At 36.5% G+C, this 18,062-nt stretch overlaps 1 protein-coding gene across 4 annotated transcripts in view; it reads right to left on the reverse strand.

Moving 5' to 3' along the window:
* Positions 1-18,062, reverse strand: part of LOC136851613 (uncharacterized) — a 108,068-nt gene that overhangs the window by 89,399 nt on the left and 607 nt on the right. For 2 of the 4 annotated variants that reach the window (XM_067125989.1, XM_067125988.1), the window contains exon 2: positions 11,609-11,978. In XM_067125989.1, the coding sequence (XP_066982090.1) occupies positions 11,609-11,657 (49 nt within the window). In that variant the 5' untranslated portion in view covers positions 11,658-11,978. Of the gene's footprint in view, positions 1-11,608; positions 12,026-18,062 lie in introns of all 4 variants that reach the window. The other 2 variants (XM_067125990.1, XM_067125987.1) reach the window with 2 other exon arrangements.

Genomic DNA, 18,062 nt, shown 5'->3' on the forward strand with positions numbered 1-18,062 from the left:
TATCCAATGGGTAAAACATACCTAGTGGAAAAATTATGCCTTGGACAAAACTTACCTAATGTACCCAATGGACCTTTGATACCCCATTTACAAAATGTAAACAGTAGATTAAATTTACCCGATACTATTACCAAATGCTACAAAAACGCGCCCATGTGACACCGCTAATACAGGAGAATCTGCAGCCTTCTTTGTCCGCCCGGTTTTATACAAAGTTTACCCCATGAACAAAATGCACCAAGTAGACAAAGCATGCCTAATATGCTCGGATAATAAAATGTACTCCTTTGGCACATCACATATATCTTGTTCATTAGTACATTTTTTTTCATTCCATTCTCCAGACAACAAAACAAATATTGACAGCACAGCTTTTCCCACCCTATTGCTCGTGTTCCAGAGAATTTACAGAACTTCTGTGGATCTTTCTGCCCTCCGTTTTCCATCCATTGTAATACAGTATCGTTATTATCCGATTGCATTTATCTGATAGGTACAGATTTTCCACTGAATACATTAAGCAACTGAGTATTAGTACACTTTGTTCACTGGGTATATTTTGCATACTGGGTAAATTGATACACTGTGGTGATTCATAGTACATTATTTCATCAAAGCGCATAAAATCTTCACTATCAAATTTTTACTTGAAAGATTAAAATGTCTGCCTTTACGTAGTCTACTGATTCCCCCTGAAACGGCAAATAAAGTCCATTGCAATTAATTTTTACAAAGATAATCCCCACAGGAAAAGCTTTTGTAATCTCATGTCTTCTGAAGCCTGGTCCAGTTTTTGAAATTTAAAACAAATAAAGAAATGAGAATAAGGGGTGTCTGTGCACTGAAATGGTTTCTACCTTGTAAAAGTTTGTGCAAAGAAATGTCATTCTGAAATAAGTTCCTGTATTGAGTAACATTTCTTGGAAAAACTTTTGCAGAAAAAAGGAAACCGTCGTGGGAAAATCTTCACTTTTGCCATGAAAATTTTCCTCCGTGAAATATTGTTTTAGTTCAGCAGACATCAAAAGTCTGTAACGGGAAACCTTCAAGCAAAAAATATTTTGTAATGAGTCTGCACAAAAAGGTCCTTGATAAGAAGGCCATCATCAAAATTTCCATAAAAAACGTTCCGGAAGTAGGAACATCAATATCACACTTTACGGCTGGTGAATGTAATACCATCCTTTATGACTGGTGAATAAGTTGAAGAGTTTAGTGAAATAAAGCCTGCTGGAGAACATTAAAGAATGGACATTCACTGGACTACCCCCTGATCCATTTAATTCTCATTCCAGAGCGCCATATTTCTCATGTGTCATGTAATTAAATCTTGAACTTCTCAAGTAATAATTACTCTTCCTTCATAATATACTGCTACCACGGGCACTATGCGTCTGTTTTATGCCACTTCCTGTCCGGAGTGAGTTGATTACAGTGTCACCGAGAGGTTAGATGACAAACCCCTTACTCACGTCGCAGACCCTGAATGGTACTAAATCATTTCACGCAACCTGAAATAAGCCTTGTAACTCTGTGACTCTCTCATTTCTCATTTCCCACCTCACCTACAATCATGCTTAGTGGAATTGCCCTGAGTCCAATGACCCTTGCCCCCAAGAATAACATATAGCAACGTCGACAAGTTCTTAGAGGACAAACTTTACCCTTCCGTCAAAGAGTCGCTGACCTTGTATCTGGAATCATGATTTACGATCACGCCCCTGTCATAAAACTGGCGCTGGAACCCCACTAGAGCGATTGTTAAGTATAGTTTGAAAGTCATCGATAATTGGGCTTTTTCCTGGTAATAAGGCACGCATAAGGAGCTTTCGTGATTTGCTAATGGAGCTTGATTTTCAGGTTCCTACCAAGTGGTGATGTAAGTCGTTATTCTTTGACTGAATTAGACTTACAGAGATCTCAATGTGTTGATATAATGGAAAAGCTCTTCTAAATCAACTTCATTCTTAGGAACTCTCTTTCTCTCTCTCTCTCTCATATATATATATATATATATATATATATATATATATATATATATATATATATATATATATATATATATATATATATATATATATATATATATATATATATATATATAATAAAAGTACTGAACGGCTAAAACTGAATTACGTTAAAACATTAGTCACTAAAAATCTATAAAGGCTGTTAAAAATTACATACACAAGAGCACACTTAAATACATACACACAAAGCTTAAAATCACGTTACACACGGACACATATGGTTACACAAGAGCACATTAAAAATAGCAAAATCACAAAACCCTCAAAATAAAAAAAAAAAATCAGGAATAAAAATTGTCTAATTTTAAGAAAATTCTTTTTTTTTCCTTTCCAATAACAGAGAAACAAACAAAGACAGTAATATACTTATAAAAAAAAAAAAGCAGAAGACGCTCACCTTACAGTGCAAACGATAGAACCACACTAACAGTAAAAGAAAAATATATACAGAAAAAACAAAACAAAAAGATCAGAGGTACAAATAGTAATGACCTATGGCAAAAACAATGGAATTGAGGTAGTTTGCGTGTTTAATGAAGGAACCCGTAGTTTAATGTTTAAAGACTCAAGTATCTGCAGTTTCTGTTGGTTCTGTGCCTGGCCAATAACTTTGAAATCATCATAATTTATCTGTGTTTTGCACTTGGTGGCATGATTTCTTATGGAGGATAGCTCTGGATTGGAGAGTCGGCATCCAGTTCTATAGCTCACCCCCTTATGAGAGTCGGCCCTGACCCTGAGAAGCCGCCTGGTGGATCCAACGTATGTTCCCAGACTACATCTGGGACAAGTATATTCATAAACAACACCAGACGACATCAAAGGGCAGAGCCGATCTTTAAACCCGAAGAATGAGCCGATTGTCTTTGGATTTTTCGGGATGAGTTTGATGTCAATGGCCCCAAAGTACCTCTGAACGATCCTAATGAAATCCCTTCTAAAACTATCATGTGAAAATGGGAAAACGGCGTATATAGGGAGTTTAGGGACATTAAAATTTACTGTAGGGCTGAATGATTTGTTCAGTAGTCTGGAAAGAATTCTATAGAATGTTTTGTGTGGAAAGCAATTATTGTTAAAGTATTGTTGCAGGAAAAGGATTTCTTCATGAAAAAGGGCCCAATTAGAAGTGAGAGTTAAAGCACGGTGTATGAGAGTGTGGACAGAGTTAAGTTTGAAATTAAAAAAGCAGGAGCTATAAAAGCTCTGCCCTTTGATGTCGTCTGGTGTTGTTTATGAATATACTTGTCCCAGATGTAGTCTGGGAACATACGTTGGATCCACCAGGCGGCTTCTCAGGTCAGGCCCACTCTCATAAGGGGGTGAGCTATAGAACTGGATGCCGACTCTCCAATCCAGAGCTATCCTCCATAAGAAATCATGCCACCAAGTGCAAACACAGATAAATTATGATGATTTCAAAGTTATTGGCCAGGCACAGAACCAACAGAAACTGCAGATACTTGAGTCTTTAAACATTAAACTACGGGTTCCTTCATTAAACACGCAAACTACCTCAATTCCATTGTTTTTGCCATAGGTCATTACTATTTGTACCTCTGATCTTTTGTTTTGTTTTTCTGTATATATTTTTCTTTTACTGTTAGTGTGGTTCTATCGTTTGCACTGTAAGGTGAGCGTCTTCTGCTTTTTTTTTTTTTTAATGTATATTACTGTCTTTGTTTGTTTCTCTGTTATTGGAAAGGAAAGGAAAAAAAAAAAAAGAATTTTCTTAAAATTAGACAATTTTTATTCCTTTTTTTTATTTTGAGGGTTTTGTGATTTTGCTATTTTTAATGTGCTCTTGTGTAACCATATGTGTCCGTGTAACGTGATTTTAAGCTTTGTGTGTATGCATTTAAGTGTGCTCTTGTGTATGTAATTTTTAACAGCCTTTATAGATTTTTAGTGACTAATGTTTTAACGTAATTCAGTTTTAGCCGTTCAGTACTTTTATTAATTTATTTAATTTTCCATAGAATTCCTGATGATGTGATTATGAATCACGAAACGTAGAAACAATAAAGGAAGTGTGAATCTCCAGAGTATTCCTGCCCTGACTATATATATATATATATATATATATACAATCATGAAGCTACAAATGTCGTTTAATATCAAATTCACGCTACCTCGAGTATCTCCGATGGAGAATTATCACCGAAGGGAATTTATATAAGTGATAAATGAACAGGTACCACTGGGACGCGAACCCTTGACATGGACCCATTCAACGACTCCAGTGGACGCTACCACCGCGCGGTGGTAGCGTCCACTGAGTCGTTGAATGGGTCCATGTCAAGGGTTCGCGTCCCAGTGGTACCTGTTCATTTATCACTTATATAAATTCCCTTCGGTGATAATTCGGAGATCCATCGGAGATATTAAAACGACATTGAGCGTGAATTTGATATTAAACGACATTTGTAGCTTCATGATTGTATATAAAATCACGGTGTGATAAAATATATATATATATATATATATATATATATATATATATATATATATATATATATATATATATATATACTGCATATGTGTGTGTGTGTATAGATATAAACACATATACATGTAGTACTACCCTTCCGTGTCTTAGTTACTAAGAGAGGTATTTAGTCCCCATGACCTGACCCATAGATGGCCTTGGGGACTTTATTACCACTACGTCCATCCAGCTACTAACCAAGCACAACTTACCTTCGCTAATTGGAAGGCCTGCAAAATATGTCAATACCGCTTGAATGTCCAACTTAGCATTATTACCTCTCACCTCTGGGCCCAATATTGTTAAATGATAAATGCTAGTCATTTTGTAATCGATTCCATGATCTTTGAAAATGTGCTTCTTACGTATTCACGGTACACTGAATTATTTAAGAGATTTGCCTCAGTTGATGTCGAAGAACTACTATTCAAGAATATATCCTTTGGTGGCTTTGCAATTACGTCACGAAAACTGTATTAACATGAATGACCTTAACAAGGATTCGAATGCTTTTAAAGACTGAACACTTAAACACATGTGCATGCAAAGTATAACAACAAAATAACTGAATAATCAATCAACTTTATTCAGTTGTATGTGCACGTTCTCAAACATATACACATCAAACTTATACAAACGTTACATAATTATTCTCTTAAAAATAAACAGAAGTCTTTGAAAATTATAAGCCATTCTCGTATTTACATCTAAAACCTAAAATCTCTCTCTTTTTTTTTTAATCCTCAATAACTTTTCAAATCCTTCTTTATGCATTTTAGGTGTTCATACTTGTCAACGAACTGCTGCTTCAGATATCCTTAGATACCCAAAGTCTTTTGTAAGTTGATTTAAAACGCCGGTTCTCTGAAAATGAAATCTAATTCTGTTTGTCATTTTAAGAAAGCGTTCAACAAAATCTTCAGTGATTTGCGTAGGCAAGTTGATAATCGTCAACATCTGCAGTAGGATCAGGAATTTCATCACAACATTATTCCAGGTTGAATTTAGCTAGATATCTCAGCTAAATTTAATTAGATATCTAAAAGCAATCACCATTCAGTCATATCTGCAAGGGGGTGCAAAGGGTTTCTGAACATATTGGTTTTAGTGACTAAAAAATCGAATAGAGATAAACGCAAGGAAGTATGTTGTTCCAACTAAATGTAAATTAGAAATAAAGTCCTGCTCAAATTCGTATTTGAGCATCAACATAGAATATGTTTAAAGATCCAGATCTCTGAGCTTACGCATTAAAAAATCACCATATGATTATGAGACTTAATGCAGTTCCCTTGTTAACACATTCGCGTCATAGACAATCCTTATAATTGTCGTGAAACAAAGTTTCAGCGTAATTCAATATCTGTGAGGATTTGAGGACGATGAGTTTGTAACTTTGCTTCTTTGAGGTTATTCATATGATTTGTTAAACGTAGTTTCTGTGAATTGCTCTGTTTAACATTATAAACGATTCAGCCACTTTTGGATTTGCTACTTCTAATCATCTGCGTTCCGTATTTAATGGAATAACATTTTATTTTCAATACATGTGCATCTTTGTTCTATATACATCCATCTACAACCTGCCGTCTGAAAACTTGTGATGTACTGTAGAATAAGGGTGACGTCAGTTCTTTTGGGGTGAATTCCTGATATCATTTTAAGAAGGCCTTAAACGTCCTTCAGGAATTGACCGGGATGGCAACCTTATCCCAAAAGCCCTTGCTAAAATCTTTCTTATTGCATTTTAGACTGATATGTATTTATAGAATCTACTGGTCACTTTATACTAGTTAAAAACGATTACCCACTTGGCTACGATGGTAAGGAAGGGTCTATTCCAGCTCTAATAAACATATCTGAATTCGACAGGTATATGTATGTATGTTTGAGAGGCAATAAACCTTTATCCTCTTCGGGGTCAGGTCGGCAACGTGCCCTCGTTCTGATACTCGGGATGCGGGTTCGAATCCTGCTACCGGATATCAGAATAACAGTACTTCATATTTCTTGCATGTGGATCTAAGGCTTTGTAGTGACAAGAGTATCCAAAAAGTGTGAAGAATTCGGGAACTTAAGAGGGCATTGTGGCTATTACAGTCTGGTAATAAGTGACCAGTAGATTCTCTCTCTCTCTCTCTCTCTCTCTCTCTCTCTCTCTCTCTCTCTCTCTCTCTCTATATATATTCACACCCATACATACGTACATACATACATACATACATACATATATACATACATACATACATATATATATACACATATATATATATATATATATATTATAATAACTTTTGTACGTATAATTATAATTTCACTTTTGTTAACGTGACTGATTCAGACTATTAAAAGTCCATTGACGAATGACTGATATGTAGAGTATTAGAAGTCATATATATATGTATGTATATATATGTATATATGTATATATATATATATATATATATATATATATATATATATATATATATATATCATAAATATATACTTATATATATACTGTATATGTGTGTGTATGTGTGAGTGTATGCTTAGCTTATATATAAGCCTATAAGATGAGTGCTGCATTCCAAAATCATTACCAAATGATATATATGTAAATCATCTTCACATGCTTGGTTGAAGAGAAAGTTTGATTCTAAGAGGATACAGTAAAATGAAGCTGTGACTGTAATTAAGAGAAGAGAATGGCATAAGAAGGAAATTGGAATAGATTTTAGGAGGATTATTGGAATAAAAAACATAAGTGTTGTAATCAGGAAATAAGAGGTTTAAAAAGGAAGAAAAAGGTTATTTAAGGTACAATTTCACAAAGAAGAAAAATAACACAGAAGTGTACAGAAGGATGGATAGGGTAGTCTAAAGACAAGTGAGAGGGAAAAGGGAAGCAGGGAACCAAAATAGAAGTGTGACAGTGGGCAATTAAACCAGGAAGAATAAGAAGTTACTTTGTTAGACAGTAAAGGCTAAGAGAAACTTTAGAGAGCAAGTGGACCTCAGATAACAAAATGCAAATAGAGAGATGCTCTCAGGATAGAATGAAGGTGATGGAGTGAGTATTAAGAAGATTTGTTGAATGGGAAAGACAGAAGAAAGCAGAGCTGAAGGACACGAGAGTGAAAGAGATTACTATGAGTTTGAGAATGATTGTGGAAGTGGTTTCTGAGGAAATAAAAAGAAAATTAAGAGGTTGAAAAGGGAGAAATCAGGAGCTGATGGAATTATAACGGAGACGTTATAGTGCAGAGGGAATGAGTTGCTGAACTGTGTATGTAAGTTAATTCTGGATATTTTACTAAAGGCTCAAAAGGAATGGATGAGAGGAATAATTGCTCCTCTATAAAAGGTTAGGGGTGATAGAAGATATTTTAATCTCTATATGGATGCAACAAATGTAGTAGAAATGGAAAGGTGTTTTGACTAAGAAATTAGGACAAAGTATGGAAAGATTGATAGGAAAAGACCAATGTATGTTTAGAAAAGGAGAGTTTTAGTGATCACTGGTTTGTTATGAAACATTTATGAGAGTTATTTTAGCGTAAAACAAACCAGCTGTATTTGGTGCACATACTGTAAATGCAGAAAGCGCTCCCAGTAGAAGTGATAAATATACAATGTACAATGTAGATGAAGTGTGGTAAATTTTTTAGAGCAATTAAAGATTTATGATGGAACTGAAGCATGTGTTAGAATGTGTAGGCAGGAGAGTGGCAGGTTTGATGTATAACTTGGTTTGAGGCTGGGATGTCGTATGCTTTTTGTGGTTTGTTTGATGTGTATGCATGGACAGAGTGATGCGAGGAGACACAGAAAAGATGTTAGAAGTAAGTGTAAAGTTGTGGGATGTGAAAACGGGTCACGAAGGGAGTCTAGAATGGCAGATGTTGCAGATGATACATTACAGACCAAAGATTGTGAAGAGAAACGGCAGAAACTAGTGAGAGTTTCAGTGTCTGCAAGAAGAAATGTTGAAAGCCAGTGTGAACAACAGCAAATGGAAACCAGGAAAAGGGAGAAATACGGGTTGATGTGAATGGTGGAACAATAAAAGCTGTTGATTTCTACAGGTGTTCCTAATAAACATAACTGCTACTGGACGGATAAATGAGGAGGAGAATCACAGAACAAGTGAAGCAAGGAAGATGCAAAAGTTTTGGAAGAGAGTTGAAGCTCCCATGACAGTCAAGGTTCGAATATACGAGAGGTTTCTTGAGCCATCTTCCCTATATATGTAAATAAAATGTGGATGTCTTATGCAAGTGAAAGGAGCTGTTATTATGACTTGTATGCGAAGCAAGTTTGGAATAAGAGAAATATGGAGATACATAGAAGTGGTAAAAAAAATTAAAGCAGGTGGGAAGCTGAATCAGAATGAAAAGAGTGGAGGAAGATAGGTTGGTGGAAAGAGAGTATAATTCGGATATATTACAAGGAGGGAGGAGGGGAAGAAGACCTTTTCAGTGCTGCATAGGTAGAATGAACGAGGTATCGGAAAGGATGGTTCTTCATATCCAGGAAGAGCAAGGTTGCATGCAAGATAAATGCGAATAGCTCATTACTGGGTTGACAAACTGCTGATATGGTGTCTACGTAAGTGTTTGAACCAGCTTATTTTGTCAAAGTTGTCTGAACGGGGTTCATCCATGATTCAACAATTTAAGTATGAATGTTATAGAGACATTGTCTTGTATTCCCCCCTTTTGGTGGAAATGGTTAAATGCTAATATACATCAACAAACACACACACACACACACACACACACACACACACACACATATATATATATATATATATATATATATATATATATATATATATATATATATATATATATATATATATATATATATAAATCATAAATAAAATCTTAACAATGCAGCTCTTTTAAACAATACGTTTAAGAAATCCCTCTCTCTCTCTCTCTCTCTCTCTCTCTCTCTCTGTGTGTGTGTGTGTGTGTGTGTGTGTGTGTGTGTGTGTGTGTGAGCGTATGTGTCTGTGTGGCCTACGTGTGTGGTGGGTGTGCACGAGCACTCGGATAATTATGACTTAAAATAGTGGTTATTAAAGTTTTAACTCGCTCATATGTGACAGCGTCTTCGTAATTCTGAACTAATTACCCCTATATGCATTGTAGCTTACGAACTATGAACTCAAACTACAGGATTGTTTCTCCGCTAGTAATGAAATAGTTATAAAATTAAGAATGCTCGAGGTTGGTTGTATGAATCCAGAGGTCTAAACCAGTCTCCATTTCATTATTAACACCTTACCACTCTTATGGGCCACCTTTGAACCAGGTCTCCTGCTGAAATAAGGCCACATTAATTTAAACAACCCAGTCCATAGTGCTTTCAAGAATGGCCATTGTATGTTATTGAAAACTGCAAATATTCAGGTTTATAGCTTCAACGAGCTCCTTGGCGGACCCCTAGCTAGGCTGGGAGCAGGGGATATCCTTGCTTTCTATGAAAGTCCTTGGGACTGGATCTAAAATTAGTGTGCCAGAAAGAGAGGTTTAGCATTTTGACCTGGCAACTGCACTTGTAATTTTCAAATTCATTGGGATTGTTGGTCCCAAGAATAACAAATCTCTCCCAGCAAAATTAAAAATTATCAAATGCTTTGGTTACGAGGCTGTTATGTAAAAATGAATATACGAGATTTCCAGTTTGCTGGGGAAGAAGTGGAGTTCATAAGTCGTAAAAATTGTATACTGTTAGTCATTAACTCTGTGGACCCATAATCAATTATCCCAGGAGGAAACGCTTATTTTATACCACAGACGTTGCTGCGTAGAGCTGGCGCTACACAAGCAATTTCTTCCATCCATTAAGTGCCACCGGGGGACACTCTTAAATATGTATAATAATTCATACCATAAGTTTAACCAATACCTGAAAGCTCATTCGTCTGTTTGATTTTATCAGAGTAGCTTATTCCACCTTGATCCTGCATGCCAAAGACTTGGCTAGAGTCTAAAACTGACAGTTATTGTTCTTCAAGTCCTCAAAAGTAAACCTAGATCCTAAAATGGTATACAGTAATATTCTACTGTGCTAGGACAAGTTAATCAAGACTTTCATCTTTCCTGGAACTAGTATTACAGTTAGTCTGAGTTACGAGTCGAAGAATGTCTCTCCTTTATTTCTGCCCTTTAAACAGAGGGGTCGAAATCTGGCGGCAAAGAGACGAACGTGCTCAATTTCGGTTTTGCCACCAATTCGGATACTTCGCAAAAACTTCGGCGGCAAGATGCAGAAAGATGCCAGAAAGTGTGTTGGTGTGACACTGCCTTAATGTAGTAGATAAACAGGGTTCGTGGCCAGGTTTCATAACAAAGTTTTAAGTTACTTGATTCAATAGCTCTGTAGACATCATATTCAGGCAATTAGGCATGCATCAATCAGTGGTTGAGGGATGCAAATACTGAAACCTGTTCGACGCCCGGCATGTTTGTTTTTTGGATGGCTAACTAGAAGCCTTCATTCAGCCTAAAAGTTACCTAATCAGCTAGCTTTACCATATCAAAATATATGTTGGAATATTCTCTCAGGATAATTTACAATCCAAATAGCCTTGAAAACCATTCCACTTATATTCAAAGCCATCATAAGGATAACGAAACACTCGGCGCCCTTAGCCTTTTCTGCAGGTAATACTTGTGGCGCATTTCGAGATTTCTGGCGTCATAACTACGTAGGTCACTGACTTTGACTGCTCAACTACACACGGCAAAACTGGAGTTGGGTGATTTGCTTCATTCTTTGTCCCCTTCATTTCAAAATCTGACTTATAGCACGTTCCTGGACATCTGTAAACTCTGTTCAAGGAAGAATTCCATAACTTCTGGTAGAGAAACCTTTGATCGCTTATTACTACGTTTTCCCTGCTGTATGAAAGTGGCTGCTCTAAATTGTGTTGTTGATCGCTTCATTTTCATTATAGAAAAATAGGTTAACAGCCATTTAAATTCTACAATTGAATTTTCAAAAAATAATTTCTACAATTGTGAACACATGCAGACCATCAAATTACTCAGTCAGCTCACAAATCATAGATTAAACATTTGCAAACATCAAGACTTACCTAAGAAGACCAGCGTTGTTGCCTTCGCCCAGCATGTGAACTGCTTCATCTTTCTAACTCTGAAGACGAAAAAGGTTAATCCTCACAGATCTACTCAGTCTCTAGTTACACAATACAGCACGTGCACCTCTTCGAAAGTGATTTAGCTTAATTGTGTTTTGCTCACATGTTTATGTCTGCTGTTTCTGCGTACCAGTCAAGAACACAAATTCATAACGGCAAGCACATTTAGTGACTGATTTCAAGTTGAACAAAAGTGTTCAATCACTTTTTGTCTTTAAATTCAGTATTTCTTAAGCTGGTCACTGTTTATCACTCATCGTCTATATTTTCCACGTACAAGAAGTAATAGTTGAACGTATAGTGTATGCTGAATGAAAAATGGCAGACGATATAACCTACTTGATTAATTATTTCCTAATGAATAACATATGAAGAAAACTCTCATTATAAAACATATATATCATCAAAGTCAAAATATCAGACTGGGTAGAAAAATTCTTGTTCCTGTGGGAAAGCTTTGCCGCTACCTGTTTCGGGGCTAACAGTTGCTTTGGGTATTTCTTCCAAAATGGCTACCAACTGACAACTTGGATGAATCGTCCAATAAAATCTTCAAGTTCTTGACCACATACAACTTTCATACCATTGTTAATTAGTCGACTACAGACTTTTATGGCCTTTCCCCGAAAGTGCCTCCTCCTAACCACCTGGATCCCTTGAATAGCTTACCAAGAGAGTTCTGAGCGGGTACAGAATCTGAGCTTTTCTGAAAAATTTGGAGTCAGCCACACGTTCATTTGTTAAGAATTGGTCCTTAAGGAGCAATGCAATATGAAATGGAATGTTAATAGCAACCCCTGCCATCTGCCCCACCCTTAACAGCCTTCACAGTCTAGTAAAGTGCTTCATGCAATGTCTGAGGCTGAGAGGCAAGTAAGAGCACTTGAACGGCCGGATATAATTTTGCCCATGGATATGTACTACCACTTTGGTTGATTTTCCCCACGAGAAATAAAGCGTCTATTTTATATGCAGTAAAAAAGTTGTATCATAAAAATGGATTTACTGAATCAATATCACCATAACACATTCTTTGGAATGTTTATGATTTACGTCAGATAATTTTAGGAGAAGTTCAGGAACAAATTTCCCCATAAAATTTAAGGCAGCATTTCAGAGGCTCAGCAGTATTTACAGGTATGAATACATGTGTGGAGTTCCAGACACAGACGAATGAGTACGAACAAATACGAGTTCATATTTAAGAGTAGTGAGTGTGTTAGTATAGGTCTATACGTGAGCATGTACTGTATGTTATCAAATTACGTACATCAGATCCTCAATTTACATAAATATATAGCATGCGCTGAAATACTGTAAGTTTGAAAGCCTACTGCTGCCTATACATATTTATTTTCACGACTGTAGGTAAGGATTTAATATGTCAGCTTACTGGGTCACTCACATAAATCACACGAAACTGTATTCGTCGTTCATTTCAATCTACGTTTCGCTTACCCTCGGGTACAGCTAATTCTGTTATTGCGAATGAAAACCTATTTAATGCGAAGGCCAATGGGCCACGCAACCAAATACCCGTACCAAGCCCAGGCTGGTTGGATGCAAGAAAACGAAAGGGAAAGGAAAGGGAAAATAGTGGGTTTAGCGTAGATGGAAAAGGTAGACTTGCCCAATGAAGAAAGGAGAGTTATATGAATCTGGAAAACAGAAGTAGGAAGAGAATGATAAAGCTTGATAGTAGAAGGAAAAAACAGTCACTGAAATGTGTCATCGAAAGATTTCTGATTTCTGCAGATTAAATGTGGAAAGAGGTGGCTTCACAGGATTCTATGCGGCCTCCTGACAGAATTTCCGGAAAGTCTGTTTGAGCTCAGCGGAACGGTAGCCAAAATAATACTTATAAAAAAGACAAAGAAGGAAAACAAAGAGAAAGGGAATTAAGAGATGTAAGAGAGGTACTATCGACCAAAAGGATTGCCTCTAAAGGTAAAAGATGAAGCCCCCAAAATATGATAACAATACTCAAGCACGGACAAACAAGGTAGATATGAAAGTTTATTAAATCGATAGTTAGAACTTGAGGCATTTAAACAACACGGAAATTTTTAAAACTGAATAGTAACCAAAGTTTTGATAGAAATGAAATGTTCAGCAAAATTTCTATATAAAAACTGAGAACTGGATGTTACCTCAGACAGAGAAATAGGTAGACTTTGAGTCTTACAGACAATGATTTTGCCTTATTTTCAAGAGTCACATTTTTACGAGCTCACAGTATCAAAGTTGACAGATAAAAAAGAAAAGAAGTAATTTGAGATAGAGTTGGAACATCTTAAAGGGGTTATGAGTGAGCGTCGTGGAAATATGGATAGAATCGTCAACAAAAAGATAAAAACAAAAAAAAATTTGACCTGGAAAAGTCATTGATAAAAAGGAGAAGAGTAGATGAAAGAACACAACCCTCAGGCACATCGCTAAAGATAGGAATAAAGTCATATACAAGGATTTAGACTAGGAGTCATTTCCAGACTCATTCAAATGCTGTAGAGATATCGAAAGCGACAAAAAATTTTCAAAGTCCAGCACAGACTTTTGTGCTGATTTTGATTTATCTATTATTAAGCTAGTAGCCTCTAATGCGCCTTCTTTCTGTTGGAGCGGAAACAAATCCGTTTGCCTGCCTATCGATTTCTGTCTCAATATTTTAAGGATTTCTCGACAAAAATCAAACGAGGCGTTCAAAGATTTTTCATATTCACTCAATTGCATAATTACACCACTTTTCCTTTCTGTTCACTTCATCACATAAAGTACCACAACCATATTCTTCTTTTTCCTTATTTTCAGTTTTGTTTCAAACACGAGCCATCGCCCTCTGCTCTACGCCATAAGCAGCGGAATACGAGTGATAATCATGCGATGCTGAACTGACGGCGACGCTTTGCGTGTCTGTCTCTCGCTGGCATAACTGCTTTTCTCTGTGTGTGTGAGCGCATGCGTAAAGCAACGACGCCTTATTTCGTGCCTTGTTTGTTTGCTCTCCTTGGCCTCGTTTTTATGCCTGCGTTTATCCGTGACTAAACGCGCCTGAGCATCTAAGCTTAAGAGTGTATGACACCTTCAGGCACTGAAACCAGCTTCCAACGTTTCATCAGCCTTCAGCAATCGATGCCTAACAACTCCTTGCAAGAATCGTGGTGTTACGGCAGGCGACAGTCATGCAAGAATTGCTTGCGCCTTCCAGACTCCGTTTGCAATGATGGATATACATTGTGATCAGCCATTCAGACGAGATTTATTTCGGCATCGCTTAGAACGAAGAGAAATGTCGCAAATAGACCGGTACAACGGAACTTCCTTCTGGCGTGTGTAAATCTCCGTGAACTGATACAAAAGCCAAACTTCAAGCAAACATGGCATCTTACTAAAACAATAAGAGTTTGTTTTTGCTTTGCCTTGTGAGGGTAGTAATGACTGGTAAATCTTAACACTAGGTATGATGATGTAATATTGATAAAAGCAAGAAAGTTTTCACATCGGAAAATTTCAAATTCGTTTAATGGGACCCACTCATATCTATTTTTTTTCTGAGATCGGAAATTAGCATTCTCTCTTGAAGTACACAGGTGACTTCAGAATAAAAAACTTCAGCTTTCAAAACTGAGATATGTCCCCTCTTCAGAGGGTGAAATGTCCAGGTGTATTCAGGAATAAGAAAAGAAATCGCAATAATTCATTTCGAGCAAGGTAAGTAAAACAATGTTATCTTAAAGGCACGCTGTGTTAAAAGTTTGACATATTTTGTATCTATGTGTTGAACAGTTAAAAAAAACTGCTCTAAATATCTTTCAACATTCTTCAGCTCACGTATCTCAAAGGGAATTGTGTTTTTTTTTATTCAAAAGGAGTTTTATTTAAAACGTTAGTTTAACTCCATTCAAAAGCATTTTAACACCTTGAATCAAAGGAAACTTCAATTTCAATCTTTGAAGATGAAGTCTACAGCTTTCGAAGCAAAAAATTAGCCTTAAATCTTAAATTAGTTTAAATCTTTTTTAAGTATTTCACAAAAAAACATTAAGTTTAAACCCTTCGAACTATAACATTTTTTTTATTCTCACAGCAAAATCATCTTTTATATGTAGAAAGAGGACTACCATTTAGGTCCACAGAGAAACTTGACCAAGACAATCGGAAAGTTAATTCCAAATTTCTGGATTTGTTTGGTTTCAGACCCCTGAAATATGTACTGTACGTGCCTCTTCAACGTTCTGTATTCTTTTGAAAGGAATTGCACTGTACTGCGAGATCTGATTTAGATAAATCGCGATGAAAATCAATTTAAGTTTTGTCTTTCTAAAGGAATTGAGAAGGTTCGTTGAAGAGGGTTCTTTGTTTATGATTTTACGAGTTTTTATTTTACTTTTTATGCTGGATTTTATGAGAACTGATGATCTCTCCACACTGTCGCATACTCTCTCTCTCTCTCTCTCTCTCTCTCTCTCTCTCTCTCTCTCTGTCTGTCGCTGATTGTTGCCAGCTATGTTCTTATTGTTGCTGTTTACATGTTCTAAATAAGAATCATGGGTGATGTTTCTATATCTTTAAAGTTTACTTTCTATATTCGAGAGAGAGAATCGATAATAGACACTACAAACTTGGTAATTCTACTATGTAAAGATAAAAAAATAAAAACATTGAAATGATTAATACTTTTCTTTTCAAACGATCATAATACCAAACAGCTCTATTACTGTCTGGTAGCTTCATTAGAAAGGCAGACAGAAAGAAAGATAGACAGACGGAAAAATAACACCGCCGAGGGAGGGAAATTTGCAAAGATTATTGTTATTCCAGCTCTTCGTCGCACCTCAGCAAAAACTAACGAACCCAGACGTGTATGACCTAATGAATTCTCTCGTAACTCTCCTGTCCTCTCTCGGTTAATATTCCTTCCCATGGAAAGAAAGCAGCGAGGCTCTCGTTCTTTTGCCTGACAGCTGATGATAAAGAATGTAAGAACTCTCAACCTTTTTCTTTCCTCAAGTCCAACACATGTTGCATCGAAGAGAACCGAGAAATGCAGGAAAAAAAAATCAAGAAACGAAATAAATCATTTTTGCCGCTGACTTTGCTAAATGGAACAAACACGCAATATCGAGGAGAATTTGAAGTTTAATAAAAATTCGAAAAAATAAAGAAAAGAAATTTATCTTCTCTTTCTTACTGAACTGAACACATATGTCTCATCAAGGAGATGTTGTAAACTAAGAAAACACATGAATAAGTTAAGAAAAATGAAGGAAAAACGGTTGCATCAAACGTAAACAGATAGCTTTGCAGATCGTGCCTCTTACATTCAGCTCGCAAAAGTTCTAACAAGCAAGTTCAGAGTCGAGCAACTGATGAATTTCAGATCGATGTGAACAAAGCTGATGTGTTTTTTTTTTTTCTGGCAGTAAACATCAGCAGCCGATATCATTGACACTTCCATCTTTCTTCTGATTGGCCGAAACATTTTTATTGTAACTTCTGGTGAGTAGTGAGCAGTCTGTACTTCCGCCAATCATGATTAGCCTCAGTGACATCGGCATAGGGTATATACCGTCAGCTCATAAAAAAAAACTATTGTCATACACATCACAGCTAATGCTAATTTTTCATTAAACGTTTTCTAAATATCATCCTGCAGTTATTAAGGTTTCTTATTAAGAAAGAAGAGGCGAAGGATGAAAATACTGAAATGCGATTAAAGATACAGGGACAAATTTGATACCACAGGAAAATAGTAGAATAACTAAAGTCTCTCAAGAATCAGTCGTATCAAACGTTCCATATTTGTCGATCATAAAATGGCAGAAGTCTGACTCAAACCGATATAAAAGACAGAACTGGTTCTTGGTTTTTCCTCTGTACATACATGCATCACTCTCTTTTCCTAACTTAGCCACTAAATTTTCTCTCTTCTTTAACTGAGTACAACAATGCCGGGCCAAATTCGCCGAAAACTGCCGCACGAGTAGGACAGGTTGCGTTTCGTGGTTGCAAGTCTACGGAATGGCAATGCTGAGCCATTGGGAGAATTATCTTATTTCCACAGTATTCATTACCAACAGACGACATCAATGTCAAATATATACCCAGTTCAGAAATTCCTTGTTTAACTATTCCCCTGGGGGGAGAGAGAGAGAGAGAGAGAGAGAGAGAGAGAGAGAGAGAGAGAGAGAGAGAGAGAGAGAGAGAGAGAGGGTTGAGGGCGTCAAGCCATATAATCATTTATCTTGGTAAAATTAAAAATCGACCCAGGTTCCGTAACCAGTTCTAGTTGGCATTTGAAGGCTTTCTTCATTTTTCTGCTTAAACTGATTGGCATTCAAAACATTCTTTAATGGGATATAGGTGTACTTGCAGCATCTTTAAAAAAATCAAG

The sequence above is a fragment of the Macrobrachium rosenbergii genome, chromosome 23 (assembly GCF_040412425.1).
Source record: "Macrobrachium rosenbergii isolate ZJJX-2024 chromosome 23, ASM4041242v1, whole genome shotgun sequence".
Taxonomy (NCBI): domain Eukaryota; kingdom Metazoa; phylum Arthropoda; class Malacostraca; order Decapoda; family Palaemonidae; genus Macrobrachium; species Macrobrachium rosenbergii.